This window comes from Pleurodeles waltl, chromosome 1_2 (assembly GCF_031143425.1).
Source record: "Pleurodeles waltl isolate 20211129_DDA chromosome 1_2, aPleWal1.hap1.20221129, whole genome shotgun sequence".
NCBI classification, from domain to species: domain Eukaryota; kingdom Metazoa; phylum Chordata; class Amphibia; order Caudata; family Salamandridae; genus Pleurodeles; species Pleurodeles waltl.
The window spans coordinates 950,168,207-950,189,274 of NC_090437.1; the positions used below are offsets into that span (position 1 = coordinate 950,168,207).

At 43.1% G+C, this 21,068-nt stretch overlaps 1 protein-coding gene across 5 annotated transcripts in view; it reads left to right on the forward strand.

Moving 5' to 3' along the window:
- Positions 1-21,068, forward strand: part of SGCZ (sarcoglycan zeta) — a 4,310,842-nt gene that overhangs the window by 4,118,236 nt on the left and 171,538 nt on the right. For all 5 annotated transcript variants that reach the window (XM_069200738.1, XM_069200719.1, XM_069200747.1 and 2 more), the window contains one exon: positions 4,106-4,229. In XM_069200738.1, the coding sequence (XP_069056839.1) occupies positions 4,106-4,229 (124 nt within the window). The remainder of the gene's footprint in view (positions 1-4,105; positions 4,230-21,068) is intronic.

Sequence of the window (21,068 nt, forward strand, 5' to 3'; positions counted from 1 at the left end):
GCCCCCCTTTATTGAAATGTACAAAAAAAAATCCCTGATGTCTAGTGGGCATTTCTGCTCCCCGATCGCATCGCGATCGGGCAGCAGAAATGCTTTGAGAGACATGAAAGGATGTCTCTCCCACCCCACCTCCCGGTAGGAAGAGAAATGCAAAAGCATTTCTCTTTCGGAATCATGCCTAAAGTATGCTACCAGCGCGATCCGAGGTGACCTCTGATGACGTCATCAGGCGTCACTGGGGGTGGGGAGAGGGTCGGGTGTGGAAGGGGAAGCGATTTCCCTTCCAACCCCGACTGGGGGGTGTGGGACCGAGGCCCACAGGGGAGCACTAGCGCTCCCCTCGTGGGCCGGGTGCAGGACGAGCTGGTCACGTCCGAGGCACATAGTAATCGTGTGCCTGGACGAGACCAGCTCACCCGCAGCACCCAAGCAGTTAAGTGAGTTGCACAATGAGTGCTGCAGGTCCACTAGTAGCATTTTAATTTATGGGTTCGTTGTATATGGTGTACCACTTTACTGGGTACTCAAGGTTAAATTAAAGATGCCAATCAGGTGTGAACCAATTTTATCATGTTGTAGGGAGTGAGCATTGGCACTTTAGCACCAGTTATCAGTGGTAAAAGTCAGAGAGTCCTAGGTCCAACAGAAACAAATTCAGCAAACATAGGGGGCGTGAAGACAAAAGGTTAGAGGGTGAACATGAAGAGAGTGCCAAGTCCAACAGTATCCAGTCTCCCAGACTCTAAACTGGGCCCTAAGTAGCATTTAATATGTCTTTAGTCTTTTTAGCACATTAGTATTTGAGTGTATTAGTTTTTAATGAAGATGTTGAAAAATATTTAATAACATTTTTACTCCAAATTCTAAATCATTGGTAAGCCAAGCTACATACAAAAAATGATACTCATTTTCTAAATTTGAAATAAATATGACATAAAGGAAAAGCTAAAGCCTAGCCATTGAGTACTAATTAAAATGCAAATTATAAATGCAGCACATTCTGCATTCCCAATATAGAATGCACTGACTTATGCAGAAGACACATGCCTTCTCATCAAAAACAATAGTTTCATTAAAGGGTGGATCATTCCTAGTGGTTGAGGGCAAAACAATGAGCAAATGTCATTGTCTTTGTTGAGCACACACTACTAAAAGGATGTTATATATACAGAACTCATTCTTTGTCAGAATTACCAAGTTGTAGAATCATCTCAGTTAAAACAAAAATGATTCCACACCCTGCATTTTTGATGATTCCAAGTTTTTCATGAAAAGTGAGGTGCACTCTTTGGAATCCCATTTAGCACAGTGCAATGGCCCACATTTTCCCTCATTCTAACTCTTTTCTACACACAAATGTTTGTAGCCTATACCTGGAGGAATGTGTGTAGGTGATACATGTAGTTTGTGAGTATGGTACTTATGCATAAATAAGAATTTGAAACTGGACACAGGTTTAGAAGTCAGAATGGGGACCTAACAACGAGGCCAACCTTCCTGTGTACTGATTTAGGGGTGAGTTTGAAGGAGAGAAGGCTGTCCCTCATGATGAGTGTTGTACAACATATGTAAATCTAAGGGTAAATTTTATATCTGTGGTTAAAGGAGGTTTACACTTAGTTGTCTTTGAGTCAAAATAGTTTGAGACCTCTGAGAGAAATAATTTTGTGGACCTTTATGCCAAATGCGCTATTGGTCACAAATGTAGGATATGAGTATCATTATTATATGTGAAGGTAGACTTTATTTAAAGAGTGTACCAGAAGCATTGATAATTGCCTCCTTGATAGAATAATATGCCTACTACAGGTTTTAACATATATTTTTACATTAAATTGCTCTAGGTCAGATTCACATTTTTAATTTGATTATCTACACTAGTATGCGGTAATGTATTGCAGGCATAACTACTCTTCTCGCATGGCTATCCTGTCCTGGGGCAGGGCACCTGTAAAGGAACACATAATACAGACAAAAGATAAGGATGTAATTTGCCTATCTTGTAAGCCTCATTTCCTACAATCATGCAAGCTCTTAGTGTATATGTAAAGTGTAGTAAATATCTTTATTGGTTGAGAGGGGTGAAAGCCCTACTCATCTAGCAACCACAATTCTTGTCAGGGTGAACCCCAAAAAGAAACTAAATTAACCTGTGCTGGTAGCTTGTCACAAAGCAGTCAGGCTAACTTAGAGAAGCTGTGTAAATTGCTGTGTAAAGTATGTATTCATCACACAACAGTAATAAAGTGACAACACAACACTAGAAGAATCCAAAACCAATTTAGAAAAATAGAGTAAATGATAATAAATAAAATGATGCTAAAATGACTAAAATACAATCAGTAAAACAGGAGATATTGGCCCTCATTACAACCCTGTCTGTCAGAGGTAATTTGGGGAAAGGTACTGAGAGCAAGCTGGCGGGACCTTTTCCCAAATTATGACATTGGGGGTTTGGCTCAAGCCAAACCGCCAATGTACCACTCCGGCCGCCAGGGTGGTAATGGCCGCTGGGCTGGAGACTTCAGTCTCTAGCCCGGCGGCCGTCACAATCCCACCCACAGGTTATGACCCCGCCTACCGCCATGGTTTTCGTGGCAAGCGTACCGCCAAGAAAACCATGGCGGTAGGCACTATCAGCGCTAGGGGCCGCCATGACCGTCAATGGTATTCCGCCAGCCTTCTGGTGGAATTCTGTCGAGGGTCATAATGCGGGTGGACAGCTGGTAGCCATGGCGATGGTGTGTCGCCGTGAAGATAGGCGGCATTTGCCGCCAATGTCATAATGAGGGCCATTGTCTTAAACGTAAAAATAGTAGCTATAAACACAAAGCACCAGCCATGGTTATCAGATCAGTCCTGACTGGGACAAAGTCACAATTTCAGGCCAACTACGATGGAGTGATAGGTGCAGATACAGATACAGGGTCCAGACTAGTTCTGCTTAGAAATATGCTTGTATCCTTGATTAAATGCTTTGCGTTGCTCAGCGTTGGTTCTAATTGAGAGGCAAAATGTTTGAGGGTATAACACTCCAAGATTACATTTCCATCTCTAAACTACCGGCATAAAGGTAACCTGTCACTATTCAATTCCTTAGTCATTTGAGAGTATAAGGAAATGTCCTGCATGACCCACACGGGTGAAAGAACAGGGCAGAGGTGCTGACACCAGTTCAACACGTCTTTCCCCTTCTGCTTATATGAATCATGCCCTTCTTCCTTACAATTTATGTATGGTTGTGAATTCGAAAGGCAGCACGGATAGCACTTGCTCTGCCACTGCTCCTTACACACAGGACCCTGTTGAGAAGTATGTCCTGCGTTGAGCAAAAATTATTGACTATCCGCAAACAATAAAGCCCAGATTGAAGAGGGTCTATCTCCTCCTTGAACAACATTAGCATGATTTTTATGATGCTAATGTGGCCCAACGAGGGCGAATTTGCCATGCCATATTTACAAAGTGGCGCAATGCATGCATTGCGCCACTTTGTAGCCCTTTGCACCATGCAAGTGGGCCATCCCCCATTGGGAGGACCGCAAAAATCTAACATAAAAGATTCGACTGCACCATTTGTATTGGCTATTTTTAACGTCTGCACAGAGCAGGCAATAAAAGGGGGCATACCATTGTTTTCAATGGGACCCTATGTTCTCTGCAGAATTAGCGCCAACATTTTTGCACTAATCCCGCGCAGTACATTTATAGCAACAAAAACGTTGACGCTATTACCCCCTACCCTGCACCGTGGTGTGCCGTATATAAAATGTGGTGCTCACATGGTGGCGCTAAGGGGGCGCTAATGGGGCGCTAAGGGGGCGCTAAGGGGCACAAGAAAAGTGGTGCTGTATTGGATGCAGCTTCACTTTTCTTAAATTAGGGCCTAAATGTCTGTGGCTTCAAGAGAAAAGACTATTGAATTATCTTTATGCAGAAGTGTAAAAAGACACATTTTTGGTTTACTGTTTTCTGTAAATTAAGGATGTATCAGAAAAAATATTTTTCTACAATAAAGGGGTCCGTGACAACGTTTTGACATAAGATGTTTACAAAAGGATAAGAGTAAGGTACACTTTGACCTAAGAGTGATTTTCTGTTTCAGACTTGAGTCTCCAACACGTTCTTTGACGATGGAAGCGCCAAAGGGAGTGCAAATTAGTGCGGTGGCAGGGGACTTCAAGGCCAGCTGTAGAAAAGAACTTCATTTACAGTCCACAGATGGAGAGGTAAGACATTCAAAGACAGCAGAACTCTTCTTTTTTATATCAATCATTGATTCACAGACGTTTGAAGACATATTTCCTAGGTTGTTCACTACGTTTCTAAACGAAATACATTTTATTTGGTTAAATATGACTAAGACTTAAAAAATGTTTGCCATAGAAGTGACTTTTTCATAGTACTTTGCCCCATTCATGTTTTTCAATTACTTGCTAGTATCACAGCAAACAATGAAGCTATAAGATCAAAGCACATTGTCTTTGAACATTTAGGGCGATTTCTTTCGTGACCAATTCTGGTAAACATGAGATTCAGAGTGCTTCAAATAATGCTCAGTTTAATTGTGTGTTCCAGCTGCTTTCCGTTCCGCTCCATCAGAAACTTTTTAAATAGTAGTCCCAAGTAATAAGAGCCATGACTCCTGCTTCATTAAAAAGTACGAGCGTGTAAATGTCATTCTTTATAGGAAAGATGTTAACAGTAAGGTGTGATGATCTTGACTTCTTTTAAATTTACTCTCGTGCGGTACAGGTTATGGGCGTATACAAACACCTTTTAAGTGTAACACTCTAAGAAATCTTAGTCTGACGATTTGATAAATGTAGTGGCAGCACGCGGGTGTATGGGGTCCCTGCTAGTGTTTCTGCTGAAAGGGCTCTCGTAACACTCTCCCTGATCTGTGTCATCTGATTTTCTAGGATTTTCATTTTTTTTTTTGGGCTACAAATGGATATGGCACTTAGGTGGAATAATCTGCCACCCGCACTCATGAAATAAAGCAAAGGAGGGGGGGGGAAATGGCCAATAGTGGACCCATACAGAGGACACATGAGCATCCATTATAGCCTCAAGAAAGTCAGTTTGGGATTTCTAACGTAGAATCTGTGCTGTAAGTATACACATCCAGTACAAATTATTGTGTCTATGGTGTAGATAGGCAACATGGAAGGGTAGCACATACTAAATATGTGCTATGCACTTCAGCACACATGCGATGCGTTGGATTTTTGAGTAATGGAAATATTTTTTCTCATTAGCACCAACTTCAAAGCCCAGTCTGTCTGTCTTAGTAAATAACTATGGGTGTGTACACTTATCTGCCCATGTAACACCCATGTAATACCTCATTGACGTAAAGTAAGGATCTATTTAAACTGAAAAAGTGCACCGTTCCCGCTCAAAATACCTTTTTGCACTGGAAAGTAAATACCAAAGTGTCACTTTGCAGGGCCACAATAGCATAAAACTCTAGTCAATCTGGGTGCTAGACTCTTAGTAAAGTTGATATTAAATGTTGATATAATTCAAAACTATCTTCTACCATACAAAACGACTTTCAGAAGCATTTCTAGGTAATATTCTTCAATACAAACTAAAGGAAGCAACTGGTCATTAGCATAAGAAGTCTTAAATTGGGGTATAAAGGTTGTGGTCCCCACAACTCTGAATAACAATTGTCTAGCAAAGACATTGTGGGCCACAATTGAAATTATATCCAGATATCTAAAGAGGCCACCTTGCCGCCAGACGGAGAGTTTTTGACCTGTTGGAAATGCAGTTCTTTGTCATGGTTCTGACACGTAGTGTAGTGTCCCCACATGCAAAGTTTCTACCAGACAGCACAGACACTCTGCAGAGACAGACTGCTTTTCCTTGCCATAGAAGACCCAATATGATCATATTCGTAGTTTAGCTCCTCAGTGCTTGACAGAATGCAAGAGGTAACAAAAGCCTCCAGCCTTGCTCCTGACAGGATGTGAACAAAGTCATACTGAAATGCTTGACATCATGTGATTTGTGTAGTGACATGAAACAGTCAGACTGCCTTTAGAAAATAGCTTATTTTAACTGCCTTTGACATGTTGATATGGGGACAGATTCTCGAAGTCAGATTCTCGCTGTCAGCTGATTTCCATTGGTACATGCATGGTTCCATGTATTTATATCAGACATATAATTATTTTGGGACTAACCACGTGAGAATAAGTTGGAGGTAATTATTTCCGGTACCTATTTGTTTTAGTTGTCCTTACATAATCATCATCATTTCATTGCAATGCTAATTTAATTATTGTCTGTAGATGAGAGTGCTGCATCATCAACACACTTAGGCCCTCATTTTAACCTCGGCGGTCTTTTTGCAAGGCCGCCGAGGTACTGATGTGCTGAAGACCACCAGTGCAGTTGGTTTTCCGCACAGCGTATTATGACTGCTGGCAGCCCTCTGTCCTTTTTAGACGGCGAGCCGCCAGCAGCCATACTGGCGGTCGGCGGGGAAGTGGAGGATGCTCCACCTCCACCGCCACGTCATCAGAACACCACCCACCGAATCACGTCCCATGATTCGGTGTGGCAGTGTTCTGGTGACGGGGATCTGGCGGCGGAGCAGCCCCCATGGATCCTGTTCCCTCCCGGAGGATCACCAGACCAGGTAAGGTGATCGTCCGTTAGGGGAGGGAGGTGGGGGTTTGTTGTGTGTTGTGTGTGTGCATGGGGCTGTGCATGTGAGTGTGTAGAGGGGTGTGTGAGTACATGTATGCATGCAGGATGTTGTGTGTTTTGAAAATGTGTGCATGTCTGTCTGTTTGTATGTCTGTGAGTATGTGCGTGTGTATGTTTGTGAGTATGTGTGCATGTATGTTTGTGTGTGTGTCTGTTGGATTGTCTGTTTGCATGTATGTGGGTATGTGTAGTTGTAGTGTATGTGTGCGTGTAGGGGGTTGTGTGTCGATGTTGGGGGGCGGGGTGGGGGGTCCTGCCACCTTTGGAGGGTGGCAGGGGGATTGGGGGTGTGGGGGGGACTCAGGGGTGAGGGAGGTGGGTGACGAGACCCCTATCAGTGCCAGGGAAGGAATTCCCTGGCACTGATAGTGCCTACTGCCATGGATTTCGTGGCAGTAAAGAACCCCACAAAATCCATGGCAGTATGCGGGGTCGTGATACCGCCAGCGGTGTAGTGACAGCCGCTGGTCTGGAGACCGAAGTCTCCAGCCCAGCAGTCGTTTCCACCCTGGCGGTCGGTGTGGAGAAGTGGCGGTTTAGCATGGCAGTCACCGCCATGCTTGTAATGCAAATTTTTTTTCCTCTGGCCTTTTGACAGTTTTACCGCCATTTCTCCACCGACTGCCAGGGTTGTAATGAGGGCCTTATTCTTCTTCCTTTAATTTCAACTGTCCTTCACCTGTTGACTGTATGCATTTAATAACTGAATTTATTACATGTAATTAACTAGGTAACCCCCTATTATCTACTTTTTAACAGTTTTTAGTACTCTTTTCCCTTACCCTTAATACTTTAAAAAAAAAATGTTTACTCCTTAACCACCTTCGCTTCCCATTATTATTATTTCTATTTTATCTTTTCTGAAATAACTATCCTCAAATTGCATACTGAGCTAATTGAATAAAAAGTAAACATTATTGAGATGTGTTTATTTAGAAGGAGCAGCAGTTGTAGTATAGCAGACAATTTGTATAAGTTAGATGGCAAAGGACAACTTTTCACATGTGTCCTGACATGTTAATTGTGTTGTCGACCAAGTCTAGCCTATCCCTCTGGTAGATTGGCTCAAAAGCAGTCAGATTTATCTTAAAGGCAATGTGTAAGATATGTATCCAGCACACAAACAGTAATAAGGTGAAAACACAATACATGAATAATCCCAAAACAATTTAGAAAAATAGAGGATATTTTAATGCATACATTGACACCACAACCAATTAAAATCCAATTATTACAATCAGAGTTATTAATCTTTATCATTTGTATTGAAAAATAGCACTTTAAAGATCAAAATGGCAACTGCAGGTATCAGGTCACGACAGACCAGGGCAAAGTCAAAAGATAAGGCTGACAACAATGGCGCGTGGGTCAGACACACAAGGTGGATTGGGCCCAGTCTCGCCTTACCTTCAGACTTGGAAGAAATGTTAATAAATAGTTCCTGAGAAGGTAACTTTTAGCTGGGCAAGGCAGCTAGTGGTGTTCAAGGAGGAGGGCATGTCCACTGGATGGAGTCATAGTGAAGATTTCTACCGTCTGACTTTTTCACTTTTTTGGAAGTTGGAGATCTCTAGCGAGGTGAAGGTGCAGGCTGTAGTGGAGAAGGGCTCCACGAGGCTGGATACCTTTGTCCAGAGGTTCTGGTGAACAGAGTTTGCTGCTGCAGAGAAAAACGTAGCAGGTGCTACAGCAGAGTCATACCAACCAGCGATCTACCTTGGGCAAAGTGGCAAGCAGGTAGGTCCCTGTCTTCTGTGGGTTCTCAGGCCATTTTTGGTGAAAACATTTCTAAGTCTTGATCTTAGGGTTTCGTGGGAGCAGCACCTTTAACACCACAACAAAGGGCCCGGGACTTGGGAGGTATAGTTTGCAGGCTAGGACTCACTTCATCAGAGGCCAGGCCAGACACAGGGTTCAAGGTCTCTAAAGCTTGTTATGTCCCTATAGCTCACATAGGAGGCCAGCCAACTAGCCCTTAGAGTAACTTTGTTAGTCCTGGGTTCAAGCAGCAAGGCAGGCCTCAAGCAGCAGGGCAGCCTTCTGGTAGCAGTAGAGCAGCCGATTGAGGTAAAAGGCAGGCCTCAAGCAGCAGAACAGTCCTCTGGTGTGTCCAAGTCAGTACATCTGAAGTCTTCCACAGGTCCAGGGATGTACTGAAAAGTTGTACAGTATTTATACCCGCTGCCAGCCTTTGAACTGGGTTAATCTTCTAGGCTACCCCTACATCTGGTTCTGTAAAGTCTTAACCCTTCCCCTTCCAAGGCTCCAATAAGCCTGAGATGACAGAGGGCTAGTGCCAAGTTCCTTTGTGTGTGCTGGAGGAAAGCAATTTGAAATGCAAAGTGAGCAAGGAACAGCTCCACCCTAGCCATCCTAGCGAAATGTCCCATCCTGCCACCACCTAGGCCTTCTTTGTCTCACTGTCTGGGAAGGATACACAAAGCCTAACAGCTAAGTTGTATATACAGTAATGTGACCTAGGACACTAGCAGAGGCACAAAGATTGTTAAGGCAGAAAAAAACACAACTTTGTAAAAGGGGCATTTTCAGAGTTTGGATTAGAATCCAATGATACCATTAAAGAAGATTTTAAAGGACAATTATTTTGAGTCACCATCATCATCAAAAAGTTTTCTTTCGGCCACTAGGGCCAAAAAAAACACAAATACAGAAATATAAAAACAGAATAAATGGTTAAAACTATCCAATTGACATAAAATGAAAGAATACACATACATAAATAGTAAAATCCTATGTATGACAATACCAGCAAAACAACAAATAAGATTAGCAGATTATTTTACAATGCACCCATGAATGTGGCCACTTGGACAGCAAGAGAAGGACTAGGATCTGACCTCAAGAGTTGTAGTGCAACAGAATGCTTACATACATCCAAGCGTCTACAAGTAGATGTTAGCTATAGGCTGCGTCGGTGAGCATAGGCCGGGCAGGCAAATAAGACGTGGGTAACAATCTCCACTGTGAGAGTGCAGGCTGGACAAACATCGGTGGACCCAGTAGAGCAGTCTGCAGAAAACGATCTCACTCTGAACTAGAAGTATAATTTCCAGGTTAAAGTTTTAGTAATTATGGCCCAAAAGGGCTAATTTGAGCTCACAGGCTTAAAATCAAGAAAATCCGAGTACAGCCTGGAAGAAACCACCTTCTTGTAATCATTCATTACTACAGTTTCCCAGTAGAATGACTTCAATGCGTTATTAGACAGGAAAGATGAAGGAGCAGGATAGTCTCAGAGATTTGATAGGCCGATGAGATTGAGTGATTTTTCATATTGAAGAGCAATGTGACTTTGTGAAATTGATCTACCTCCATAATGTCCTGTAATTCTAATTCATAGTGGCCTAATTCTGGAGTGGATCACAGCCACCTCCAGAAAAATAAGGGAAAACTTTACTTTATCCACAAGACTTTTCATGCCCATGTCATAGCGAAGCGGGTGCAGAGGGTTTCTAGGGGGAAGAAAGGCAAGGTTCCAAATGAATTTGTTCTCTGCACTAATGAGTGGGTCTAGATTGGAAAAGACCCACATTTCCACCCCATATAGGGTAAAGGTAAGGCCTTCGCCTCATAGATGCAAGAGATTTTTCTAATATAAGAAGAACAACATTCTTCATAGAGCGCACCCATTATTTGTCGAAGCTTCATGGTGACTTTGTCGAGATAGGGTTTCCAGGACATGCTTATGGAAAGCGTAATGCCCAGATAGGTAAAACTGTCCACCATCTTGAGGGGAAGCCCCCAGTGACAACACATTTTTTTAATGATCTGTAAGGATTGAACAACATCAGCTTCGTTTGTTTTGAGTTGATCTCCAGACCCTGAGCATGGCACAACTCCCCAAAATAATGGAGAAGCTTCTGTAACCCACTTGAGGTCTTGGAGATCAACAAGGTGCTGCCCGCAAACAGCAGACCGGGAGTTTTGGATCCAGTCAACAAGGGGACTTCTGCTTCGACTGATGATAAACAAGAAACAATGAGAAATGTGTAGAGGCCAAAAAGCAGCCCTGTGGAATGCCACTCAACACTGGGAATTTCTCCGTTAATTGATCCTGATTCCCCTACCTGATTTGTGCAAAAGTTTCCTCATGAAGACAACCAGAGACAGGCAATTTGATGGCATTTTCATATCATGAAACATCTGTCAGAGTGTAGAGCGAGGCACCAAAACAAATACAGATCTAAGATCCACAAATGCAACGTACAAAGAGCCCGGCCCAATAGTAACAGTGCCCCAATAAATCAAGAGGAAATGGAACACCTGATCAATAGTGGAAACCTTACTCCTAAAATACGCTTGATAAGGGCTGAGAATGTCTTCATCAGTCAGTCAGTCCTGTATCTTTGCCAACAGAGATCGAGAAAATACTTTTTGGATACAATTAAACTAATTGGTCTGTGACCCAGACGTGGGACCCTTGTTCGCTGCACCACTGGATTCAAGCTAGCCTGGCTGATGAAGGGTGATACACTGAAACCGGTCCCAGGATGCTTGTTTTCTGTCCAGGGAGGATCTGGCCTAGCAGTTCGGGCTGGACTGTTCCCATGGGGAACAGGGTCAAGACTGATTTGCATATGGCTGGGTCTAAACTGGGGTGACGTGGCAAGCAAAATAACTACGGAATAAACCCAGATCTGTGTCTAGGGGTGAGTGTTTGAAAAGTTTCGACACTCCGTCCATCATTTTATTTTGTTTTGTGATGTTGCTTTGTGCGTCCTAAGTGGCAGGGGTATACCCAGACGTGGGTCCCTTGCTCGCTGCGCCCCTGGATTCAAGCTAGCCTGGCTGATGAAGGGTGATACACTGAAACGGGTCCAAGGATGCTTGTTTCCTGTCCAAGGAGGATCTGGCCTAGCAGTCCGGGCTGGACTGTTCCCATGGGGAACAGGGTCAAGACTGATTTGCATATGGCTGGGTCTAAACTTGGGTGACGTGGTGAGCAAAATAACGATGGATTAAACCCAGATCTGTGACTGGGGGTGAGTGTTTGAAAAGTTTCAACACTCCGTTCGTCATTTTATTTTGTTTTGTGATGTTGCTTTGTGCGCCCTAATTGGTAGGGGTATGCCCAGACATGGGTCCCTTGCCCGCTGCGCCACTGGATTCAAGCTAGCCTGGCTGATGAAGGGTGATACCCTGAAACCGGTCCCAGGATGCTTGTTTCCTGTCTGGGGAGGATCTGTCCTAGCAATTCGGACTGGAGGGTCAAGGCTGATTTGCATATTGCTAGTTCTAAACTGGGGTGCCGTGGCGAGAAAAATAACAATGGATTCAACCCAGATCTGTGACTGGGGGTGAGTGTTTGAAAAGTTTCAACACTCCGTCCATCATTTTATTTTATTTTGTTTTGTTATGTTGCTTAGAGTGAATGAACAAACATCCCAACAGTCCTCCTGACCCAGACGTGTATTCAGCAGACAGGCAGAGGCACAGAATGGATAAGCAAGGAAATGCCCACTTTCTAAGAGTGGCATGTTCAAAACCACAGTTCAAAAACCATCTTCACCAAAAGATGTATTTTTCAATTATGAATTCAGAGACCCTAAACTCCACATCCCCTCTGCTCCCAATAGAAAATTACTTTTAAAAGATATTTCAAGGCAATCCCAATGTTACCCTTCGGAAGGGATTGGCGTTACAATAGTGAAAACCAAGATTAGCAGTATTTTACTATCAGGACATGTGAAGCATATCAGTACATGTCCTAGCTTTTAAATACACTGCAGCCTACCCCTGGGACTGCCTTGGGCCTAGTTTAGGGATAACCTACATGTAGTAAAAGGGAAGATTTGGGCCTGGCAAGTAGGTGGACTTGCCAGGTCAACATAGCATTTTGAAACTGCACACACAGACACTGCAACAGCAAGTCTGAAACATGTTTACAGGGCTACACATGTGGGTATTAATAAACAAATATTAAAATCTTGGATAAACCAATCACCCATATAATATACACAGGGAACACTTGCACTTTAGCACTGGCCAGCAGTGGTAAAGTGCCCAGAGTCCTAAAGCCAGCAAAAATGATTTGCAGCATAAAGTCAAAAACAGGAGGTCAGAGGCAAAAAGTTAGGGGATAACTGCAAAAAGGGTCATTTCTAACAGGACTGCAGCGCCTTTCCATGTTAAGAGTTGCCAAAACAGGATGGTATCTTAGACCACACAGGCATCGTAAAGAGTGTTCCACCTCTGAGAATCCAAATCCCTCTTGGCATGAATAATAGAAGCTTTATAAGCTTTCCTGGCTGGAGAAACTTTAAGAAGATCTCTCAACTGGATTGCACTTGCTAGGGAACCCTGCAATTTCCTACATTATTTTTTAAACCAGGGGTTGTTTTTGTAGGTGACACATGCTTTGGGTTTGGCTGGGACAACAATGTGCCCTTCAATGTTGTCAAAGAGAGCCTCATGGACACTATTTAATTTGTCAGAATAAGCAGGCTGTCCTTCATCAAGTCCTGCCAAAAGATCAGTGACGTCAAGATTAAGGGTGGTTAGAAAGTCCAGGCGATTGACCATCTGGTGCCATTTGAGATGGCACTTATCTGACATTCCTGCAACTTCCCTGGTTAAAAGACATGAGACAGGAGCAGAAGGGATGGAAATAAATAACACAGTTAAGCCCAAGGAGAGGGGATTATGACAACTTTTGATCCCCTCAAGGACAGACATTTCAGTGACAGATGACCAGAGCCTGAGATCAATTCGAACATAATCAATCATACTAGTATGAAATGATTTATTGAATTTATGGGCCCCTGTTTTGTCAGATATTGACCGGCCATTAGCAGCCTTAAGGCCATACTCAAATGTGAAGGTATTTAGTTGTAGGGTGGCTTGTGCCCTTCTGCGAATAGGGCAATACACAATGGGAGAATGACCCATGCCTGATCTTCACTGTGTATTGTTTCAATGAAGTATTGAAATCGCCCGCTATTATTAGGTGTTGGATGTGAAAACACTGATTACAATGGTTTCCTAATATGTACAGAGTGCATAAAGGCCCCCATCCCATTGGTCCCCCTCATATAAATGTTTCAAATATTTACCCTTAAGCCAGATTCACTAGTTTTTTCAACGGCAAGGATATCCCAAGATGGAACAGATGAATGGTTCACTTGGCAATTTAAGGAATCTGTGACCCATGTAACTAAAACCCCAGAAGCTCTACCTCAATGACTTAGAATGGCAGGAACAAAGAAATTCAAATATCTCATTTCATGGATTGGGTTGGGGGCCCAGTTTTCTTGGAAGAGAGATATATCATACTCCTCCATGAAGGCAGTCCATTCGGGCGGAATTAGTTTGGACCTTAGGCCAGCAAAATTCCATGAAACAAAAAGCAGCTTGCAAGGGTCCGAATTTGAAAGTATTTCACTAATAATTTCAGATGGCTCATTCCTGATTATTGGAGAGTGAGGAGGGCCATAAATAGGGTTAGTAACTGAAACACTAGGAGAAGGTGTGGTAATAATCCCACAATGGTCAATAAATGTTAAAAATACATTCTTAAGAGGAGAAATAGAAGAAAAAACAAGATTACCAGTCAACACTAGTGTGCTGTTCTTTCTGCAAGTACAGGGCAAATGCTTAGGCCAGTGCTGGCTTGAGCTAGATGATTTTGTCAGCCAGTCAGTTTCGCTAAGTGATGAGAACCTAGAAACCACTATAGAGTGTGGATAAATGCCAGAAGAGTGGTTTGTCCTAGTATATTTAAATTGACTGTGAGGATGGTGCAGAGGACAGGTCCTAACATCAAGTGCTACCAGGTTATATGCAAGATCAATGTCACTAACAGTCAGTTCAATCTAGTTGACTCTAGTACTAAGGTTCACAAGTATTTTGTCACTTATGATGTCATCATGTATTACAGAACAGCAGCCACTGACATGTCGAATGCAGTGGATCATATTATTTTTGAGAAAATCTTCCTCTTCATCAGTGTCATATTACCTCAACTTCGGAATGTTCACCATTGTGATGAAACCAGGTGAAGCATGTGTACTAGTACCTATGGGTTCAGAGTGAGTAGGATTACTTCCACGAGTGCCCCTTGACCCTGGAAGCTAACAACCTTTCGGGAATTATGAGGTTTGCATGAATGGTGCACTCTAAGAGTGTTAAAACTCTGATTGTCTGGGGTAACAGCCCTAGGAGTCCCTGGCCCATACGTGTAACATGGAGGGCCTCCTGTGGACTATGAGAGCTGGCCCACTCTAGGAAGGCCATCCTGGGTGTTAGATACATCTGTGGAAAATCTATGGGGAGAGGATGGAACCTGCGAAGATTAATGTGATCCCTTTGTTAAGGGGACAACTTGTAAAGGAGGGAAAGAAAGTGTGGAAGCAGAAGGTCTGGAGAGAATGGGAAGTGAATCTTGGGGGAAACTGAAGAAGGAACCCTATTACACACTAAAAGTTGATTCACAGTGGTGGTGAGGAAAGAGATAAGTAATCTTAAAATAGCCACCCCAGCCTTCATATCTAGAGTAAGGGAAGTGATGTTTGGCTCACACAAGAATACAGGATCTGCTGCACCAGGGATGCAACTATTCTCCACAACAGTGTGGTTTACATATCTGCTCCTGTTGATGGAATGCCCCTGACCCCCACCATGAAGGTAGCGAATATTTGCTGTGGCCCCCCTCAAAGCGTGCATTGCTCAGGTAGCCTGCATACCACTATAAGACCCTTCCATGACCCAAAAGGATTGAGTTGAGGTCCTACCTGTAGTTGCATGCTTACTCCTGACTCTGTATCTTCCTCACAAAGCTCAGGTTCTCCCGTTATTCCTGGGCACTTGCTGCAGTCGGGGACCTTGCTCCCTTTTGGAGCCCAGGTTCACAATTTATGGCCAATATATTGTGCTCCCACCAATGTCCAATATTCTGGTGCCGAAACCTCCACAAGGGGAAGGAGGTGCTGTTAACTGGTGCTGTGGATCTTGCCTGAGCTAGCTCAAGCGCTTGTGCTGTCTAAATATGACAATTCAACCTGCTCTCAGTCAACATTAGCAATAAATAAATGTAATAAGGTAACTCAATGCTATGCTATTGGAGAGGTAGGCTTTACAGTGATGAAAAGTCAATTTAGGAGCAAGTTGTGTACATGTACAAATGTGTTTCCTACTTTTTAGTTACAATGCACCCTGCCCTATGGGCTATTTAGGACCTACCTTAGGGATGACATATGTGTTAAAAAGGAAGGTTTAGGCCTGGTAAAAGGTTAATTTCCCTGGTTGAAATGGCACTTTAAAACTGCACAACAGGCTGCAATGACAGCCCTGAGACATGTTTTCAAGTGATATGAAGTGTACAGAGTCGCAAGCCAACAAAAACAAAATTCAGAAAACAGGAGGGGTAAAGGCAAAATGTTTGGGGGGTGACAACAAGAAGGATGTCAGGTCTAAAAGCATGGTAGTTGTCCATTCAATTTTATTGAATTAGAGCGATTGGGTCCCTAGGGCATTAGGCGTACTTAACTAATGGATGACAAATGACTGGTGTTCTGCCTGGGGAGAGTCCCCAAGAGGCCTGGAGGATGGTGTACTAAGTTTTGATGTGGAGACATTCATTGTTTGTAGTTTTGAACAAGCCCATTCTGGACCATGTGATCATTCGATTGAATACCTTGAAAATGAAGAATCAGTATTTAAATTAAACAACCACATTCATTTATTTTATGGTTCTGCCTGATTGATACTGGCACAATGAGAACTTTCCTTATCTTAAATTGATGAGTATGTCAAATAGTTGTTCATCTTATATGTACACCATAAATAGAAAATCTATGATGTACTGTTAGTACTATGCTGGCTTGTAAGACAATGAGGTGGTCATTTCGACCCTGGCAATCTGAAGACCACCAGGGCCGCGGTGGCGGTCTCACCGCCGACAGGCCGGCTGTGAAGACCGCCACATTATGAGTTTGGTGGTTTAGCCTCTGCCAAACTGCCACATCCCCGCTTGTTCCGCCATGAGGATAGGTCAGGCAGGTCGGAGGAGAGCACCTCTGGGCCGGATGTCCACTGAAGACCGCCGGCGGTATTAGGAGTTGCCTGTCCACCAGGATTTCAGCAGCAGTAGCACCTCCACGAAAACCCTGCCAGAAAGGCTGCCAGCGACAGGAAATTCCTTTCCTGTCACGGCAGATGACTCCCACCACCTCCTCATTTCAAGACAGCACCCCCCTTCCTCCACCCCTCCCTTCCTACACACCCACAGGCACCCCACACACATGCATTCACCAACACACATACAAACATGCATTCACCAACACGCATACATACATGCATTTACCAACACATATGTGAAACACCAACACGCATACATTCACATTCACCAACACGCATACTTACACACATTCACCAACACACATACACACATGCATTCACCAACATGCATACATACACACATTCACCAACACGTATACATACACACATTCACTAGCAACAACAGACACACATTCAAACAAACATACCAACACGCACTCACTTCAACAATCACACATGCATACACACTTACATTCACACACACACAGACACAACACTCCCAACCCTCCTACCCTCCTCCCCTGTTGAACAATCGACTTACCTTGTCCGGCGAGGAGGTCATCCGCCAGGGAACGTAAACAGGCACTTTTACTGCTGGCAGCGCCCCGCCATCAGGACACTGCCAGGCCATATTACTGCGTAGTCCTTGTGGCGTGGCGGTGACAGTGATGGCTGTGGAACCGCCTCTGCGCCGCCGACCGCCAGAACGACTGTTGAAGGATTTTCACCCAAATTGTGGCGTAAATTCTTCACTACTCGTAATATGGCAATGGCGGTCTTCTGGTGCACGTGGCTTTGGCGGTCTGTGTAAAAGACCACAGAAGTCAAAATTACCACCTGAGTTCTTGAAGAACTGCCATTGACTTAACCATGGTTATCAAAGTAACAGATTATACCTGCTAAACATTCCTCCAGGAAGACATCATAGGTCCTGGTGATGATATAAATATAATATGAGTGGACCAGCAAAAAAGCTATTTGAACTTGTAGTGAATGAGGTGGTGTTCTAGCAAGATTGTGTATATTTATGTAAATTGTTCTACACCACAACTTTGCTGTGTCAGAAAGCGGGTGAATAATTCTGTAAGGGTAACTTTCAGTGGTGGCTGGTGACATTTGAAAGTGGTGGGGCATAAAAGTTGGGTATGACTTTTACATACCGAGCGACACAAGTATGCTTAGTGGACAAACATGGGGTCCAGGGTGGGTCCTCCTCCCGAGATAAAATTGGAAAAAGATTGGTAAATGGTGCATTTTAAAGCAAATGAATATAGAAAGGCTTATAAAGCAGTGGGAATGTATAGTCGTGCAATAATAAGCACATTCAAAACTGCCCCGTATCTCACTGCATTAATATGTTCAACAGTTACTGTAATGTGCAAATTGTAAAGCACAACAACTTCAGCCATTTAAAGTGTGTGCTTGCCCAGTGTCTTGCACTGCTAGCCGTATGAACTTTAGAAGAAAATGCTCTAACCAGGCTTTGGGAAGCCCATACAGTTGCTGGCTGCAATCAGTCATATTGAAAAATTTGCAGTCAGGTCTTTAAGTGAGATGAAAAACATGGGGGCTCTCTAGAAGGAAATATGTATATTAAATTTCTATGATTCCCATAGTGTCCCACCCAACCAATATTATGGTGTCTCTCTGAGATGCAATTGCATCCAGATATCAAACACATCAAATGTCATACACCGAAAACCTGTCAGTATGATTGGCTTTGTCAGTGGTTGGTATTTGTTTAAGATAATTGAGTAACAACAATGATTTGTTATAAGTAACTAACATTAGAAATGTTTCAATTCTGAAACTGTGAGTTTGTGAATTAAATAGTAATGAGGCCTGAGGAAGGAGTTTGGCCATCAGTTATGTGTGTTTTATGTTAATTATGTTTGCCTTTTTTCTCTGCATAACTCGTCCATCTGCACATATTCAACCACTTCCTTTTCCTCTTCAGCACCCTCTTTTCACTCTTTCCCAAATGCACCTCCTCATATCTCCCTCACTTCACCCCTTCCAAACAGACACAGCAGTCACTCTCATTTAAGCATTTTATTTCTGTTTGCCTTTTTCTTGTAAATATTTTGACATCAGTGTACCCCCTTCTCACACGTTTCCACAGAATTTCAATTGCAAACTGAAATACATGATGATAGTTTTGTGTGCTCTGCGGTGAGGCCAACCCACTGACAGGCACTTTGCTTTGCCTTCAGCCTCAGGGTCAGAGCTCTCAATCAAAGCTTCTCATAAACGCCTTGCATGGCTCAATGTATATACTGTGCAAGAGTAATAAGATGAATGAAAAAACAGAAGCACAACATGAGAAAAATCTAACTCTTGGGGAATCCAAGATTAAGTAATTAAGTAAAACCTGAAACAAGAGAGGAACTAAATTGCTGGCATGTATTACCTTAAAGATTTCAACATGTATTGTTCGTACAGCAAGTCATGTTTTTGGCCTTAATGATAAGGACATGAAGATAGGTCCAGTTTCATCACCATACAGCAGATAACTGCCTTTACTATAAGCACATATTTCTCCACTTGCACTTGAATTGGATATTTGGATCAACTTTGCAAGGGAACAAGAGCCCTGATCCTCATTTGGAACAATTCCATGGGGGAACAAATGCAAAGGGGCCAGCCAGATACAGGTAGGGCTTGGGGTGTCAGAGTGAGGAGATAACAAAAGATTAGCATTATACCATGTACCATTATCACAGACAAGGCACCAAATCACACATGCTCGCATCCACTCCTACGTATGATGAATGGGGAAAGGGTGGGATCTATGCCTATGAATAGAATGAATGGATTGCTGGCCTCACTCAGGGATGGAGACTCATACGCTCGAAACCGTGATGCTAAAAGAATCACTGGCTCAGAAAGAATATTGCCATAGACCACAATGGAAATAAAGGGGTTTAGAACAGTAAGCCCTTTGTCACGTGTGGCATTGCAGAAAGTTGATTTACTGCCTGGCTTCCATCTCCTGCTTCAGAGCGAGGCAGGGCAGGAAGTCTGGGCCAGACAGCCCAGACTTAGAAACATCGATTTGTTTAGAGATACAATCCGATCGAGTTTCAAAATAAATGTATCTATATATGATACTTGTGCTGGAATGTGTAGGAATTTCGGTGGGGCGCAGCCCCCTTGCCCTAATGTAGAAACCCCTCCTGGTAACCCTACCAATTTATCAAAACAATAACTTGCTAGGTTACAGCATGGTCACTGGGAAACTCCGCTCTGCCCATGGTAGCTAGAAAACAAGTAGAAGGCTATTTGCCAGAGAAATGCATGATAGTTTAAAGCAATAACAGGCAACATTAAAGCTAAGAAAACAAAAAGATAATATTTCCAAACCTATTTTTTAGAATCAAGAAAAATTGACACAAAAATAATTACAATTAATTTAATGCAGGGTATTTTCATTTTTGTATTACAAGTACAGAACAACTCCCACAGAATCAATAAGGGTGTGAACGTCACTGTTAGGCTATGTGTACTACCCAAAAATAATTATAAGAGTCCACTATTGTTCCAAACAAAAACCAAGAAAACACTAGTGTAATAAATTGGGTTACTGGTTGAGAGGGGTAAAACCCTTCTCAAGCAGCAACCACAAATCTTCTATGGGTGAAGTGACAACTAAACCCTTAGTTTACCTGTGCTATCCCCTTGGGTCTCTTGGCACAGAGCAGCCAGGCTTAACTCAGAGACAATGTGGAAACTATTTGTGCAACACTTCAAACAGTAACACATTGACAATACACCACAAAAGGAGCCCACAGTGAAGTTAGATAAATGGAGTAATTTTTAATAAATAAAACAAGACCAATCTGATGAAAATCCAATCAGTAATTAGGAGTTATTCAATGTTAAGTATTTTTGTAAAATAGCACCAAAAGCCATAAAGCTCGAATTGTGAATATCTGGTCACTCTGGACAGGGATAAACACGCAAGTTCCGCAATGGAGAATGGGTCAGCTACAGGGACCCAGTAGGTTCACTGAACAAAGTGCTTTCAATCCTGATTTGCAGAGCATATGTGAGGATCCACAACGAAGAGGTGTCACACAGCCAAAGCAATGAGTCAGTGCTCAGATGTGGTGTGGATGTGGTGCAAGATCATGTTGTGTTGATGTTGTGGATCCGGTTACTGAGGGCTTGCAAGGCAAAGGCCAGAATCAGGAATGTGTCACACAGACAGGGCAATGCATCAGTTCTGAGGAGCAGCAAGGCTGTGAGGCTGCAATGGGGTCTATTGT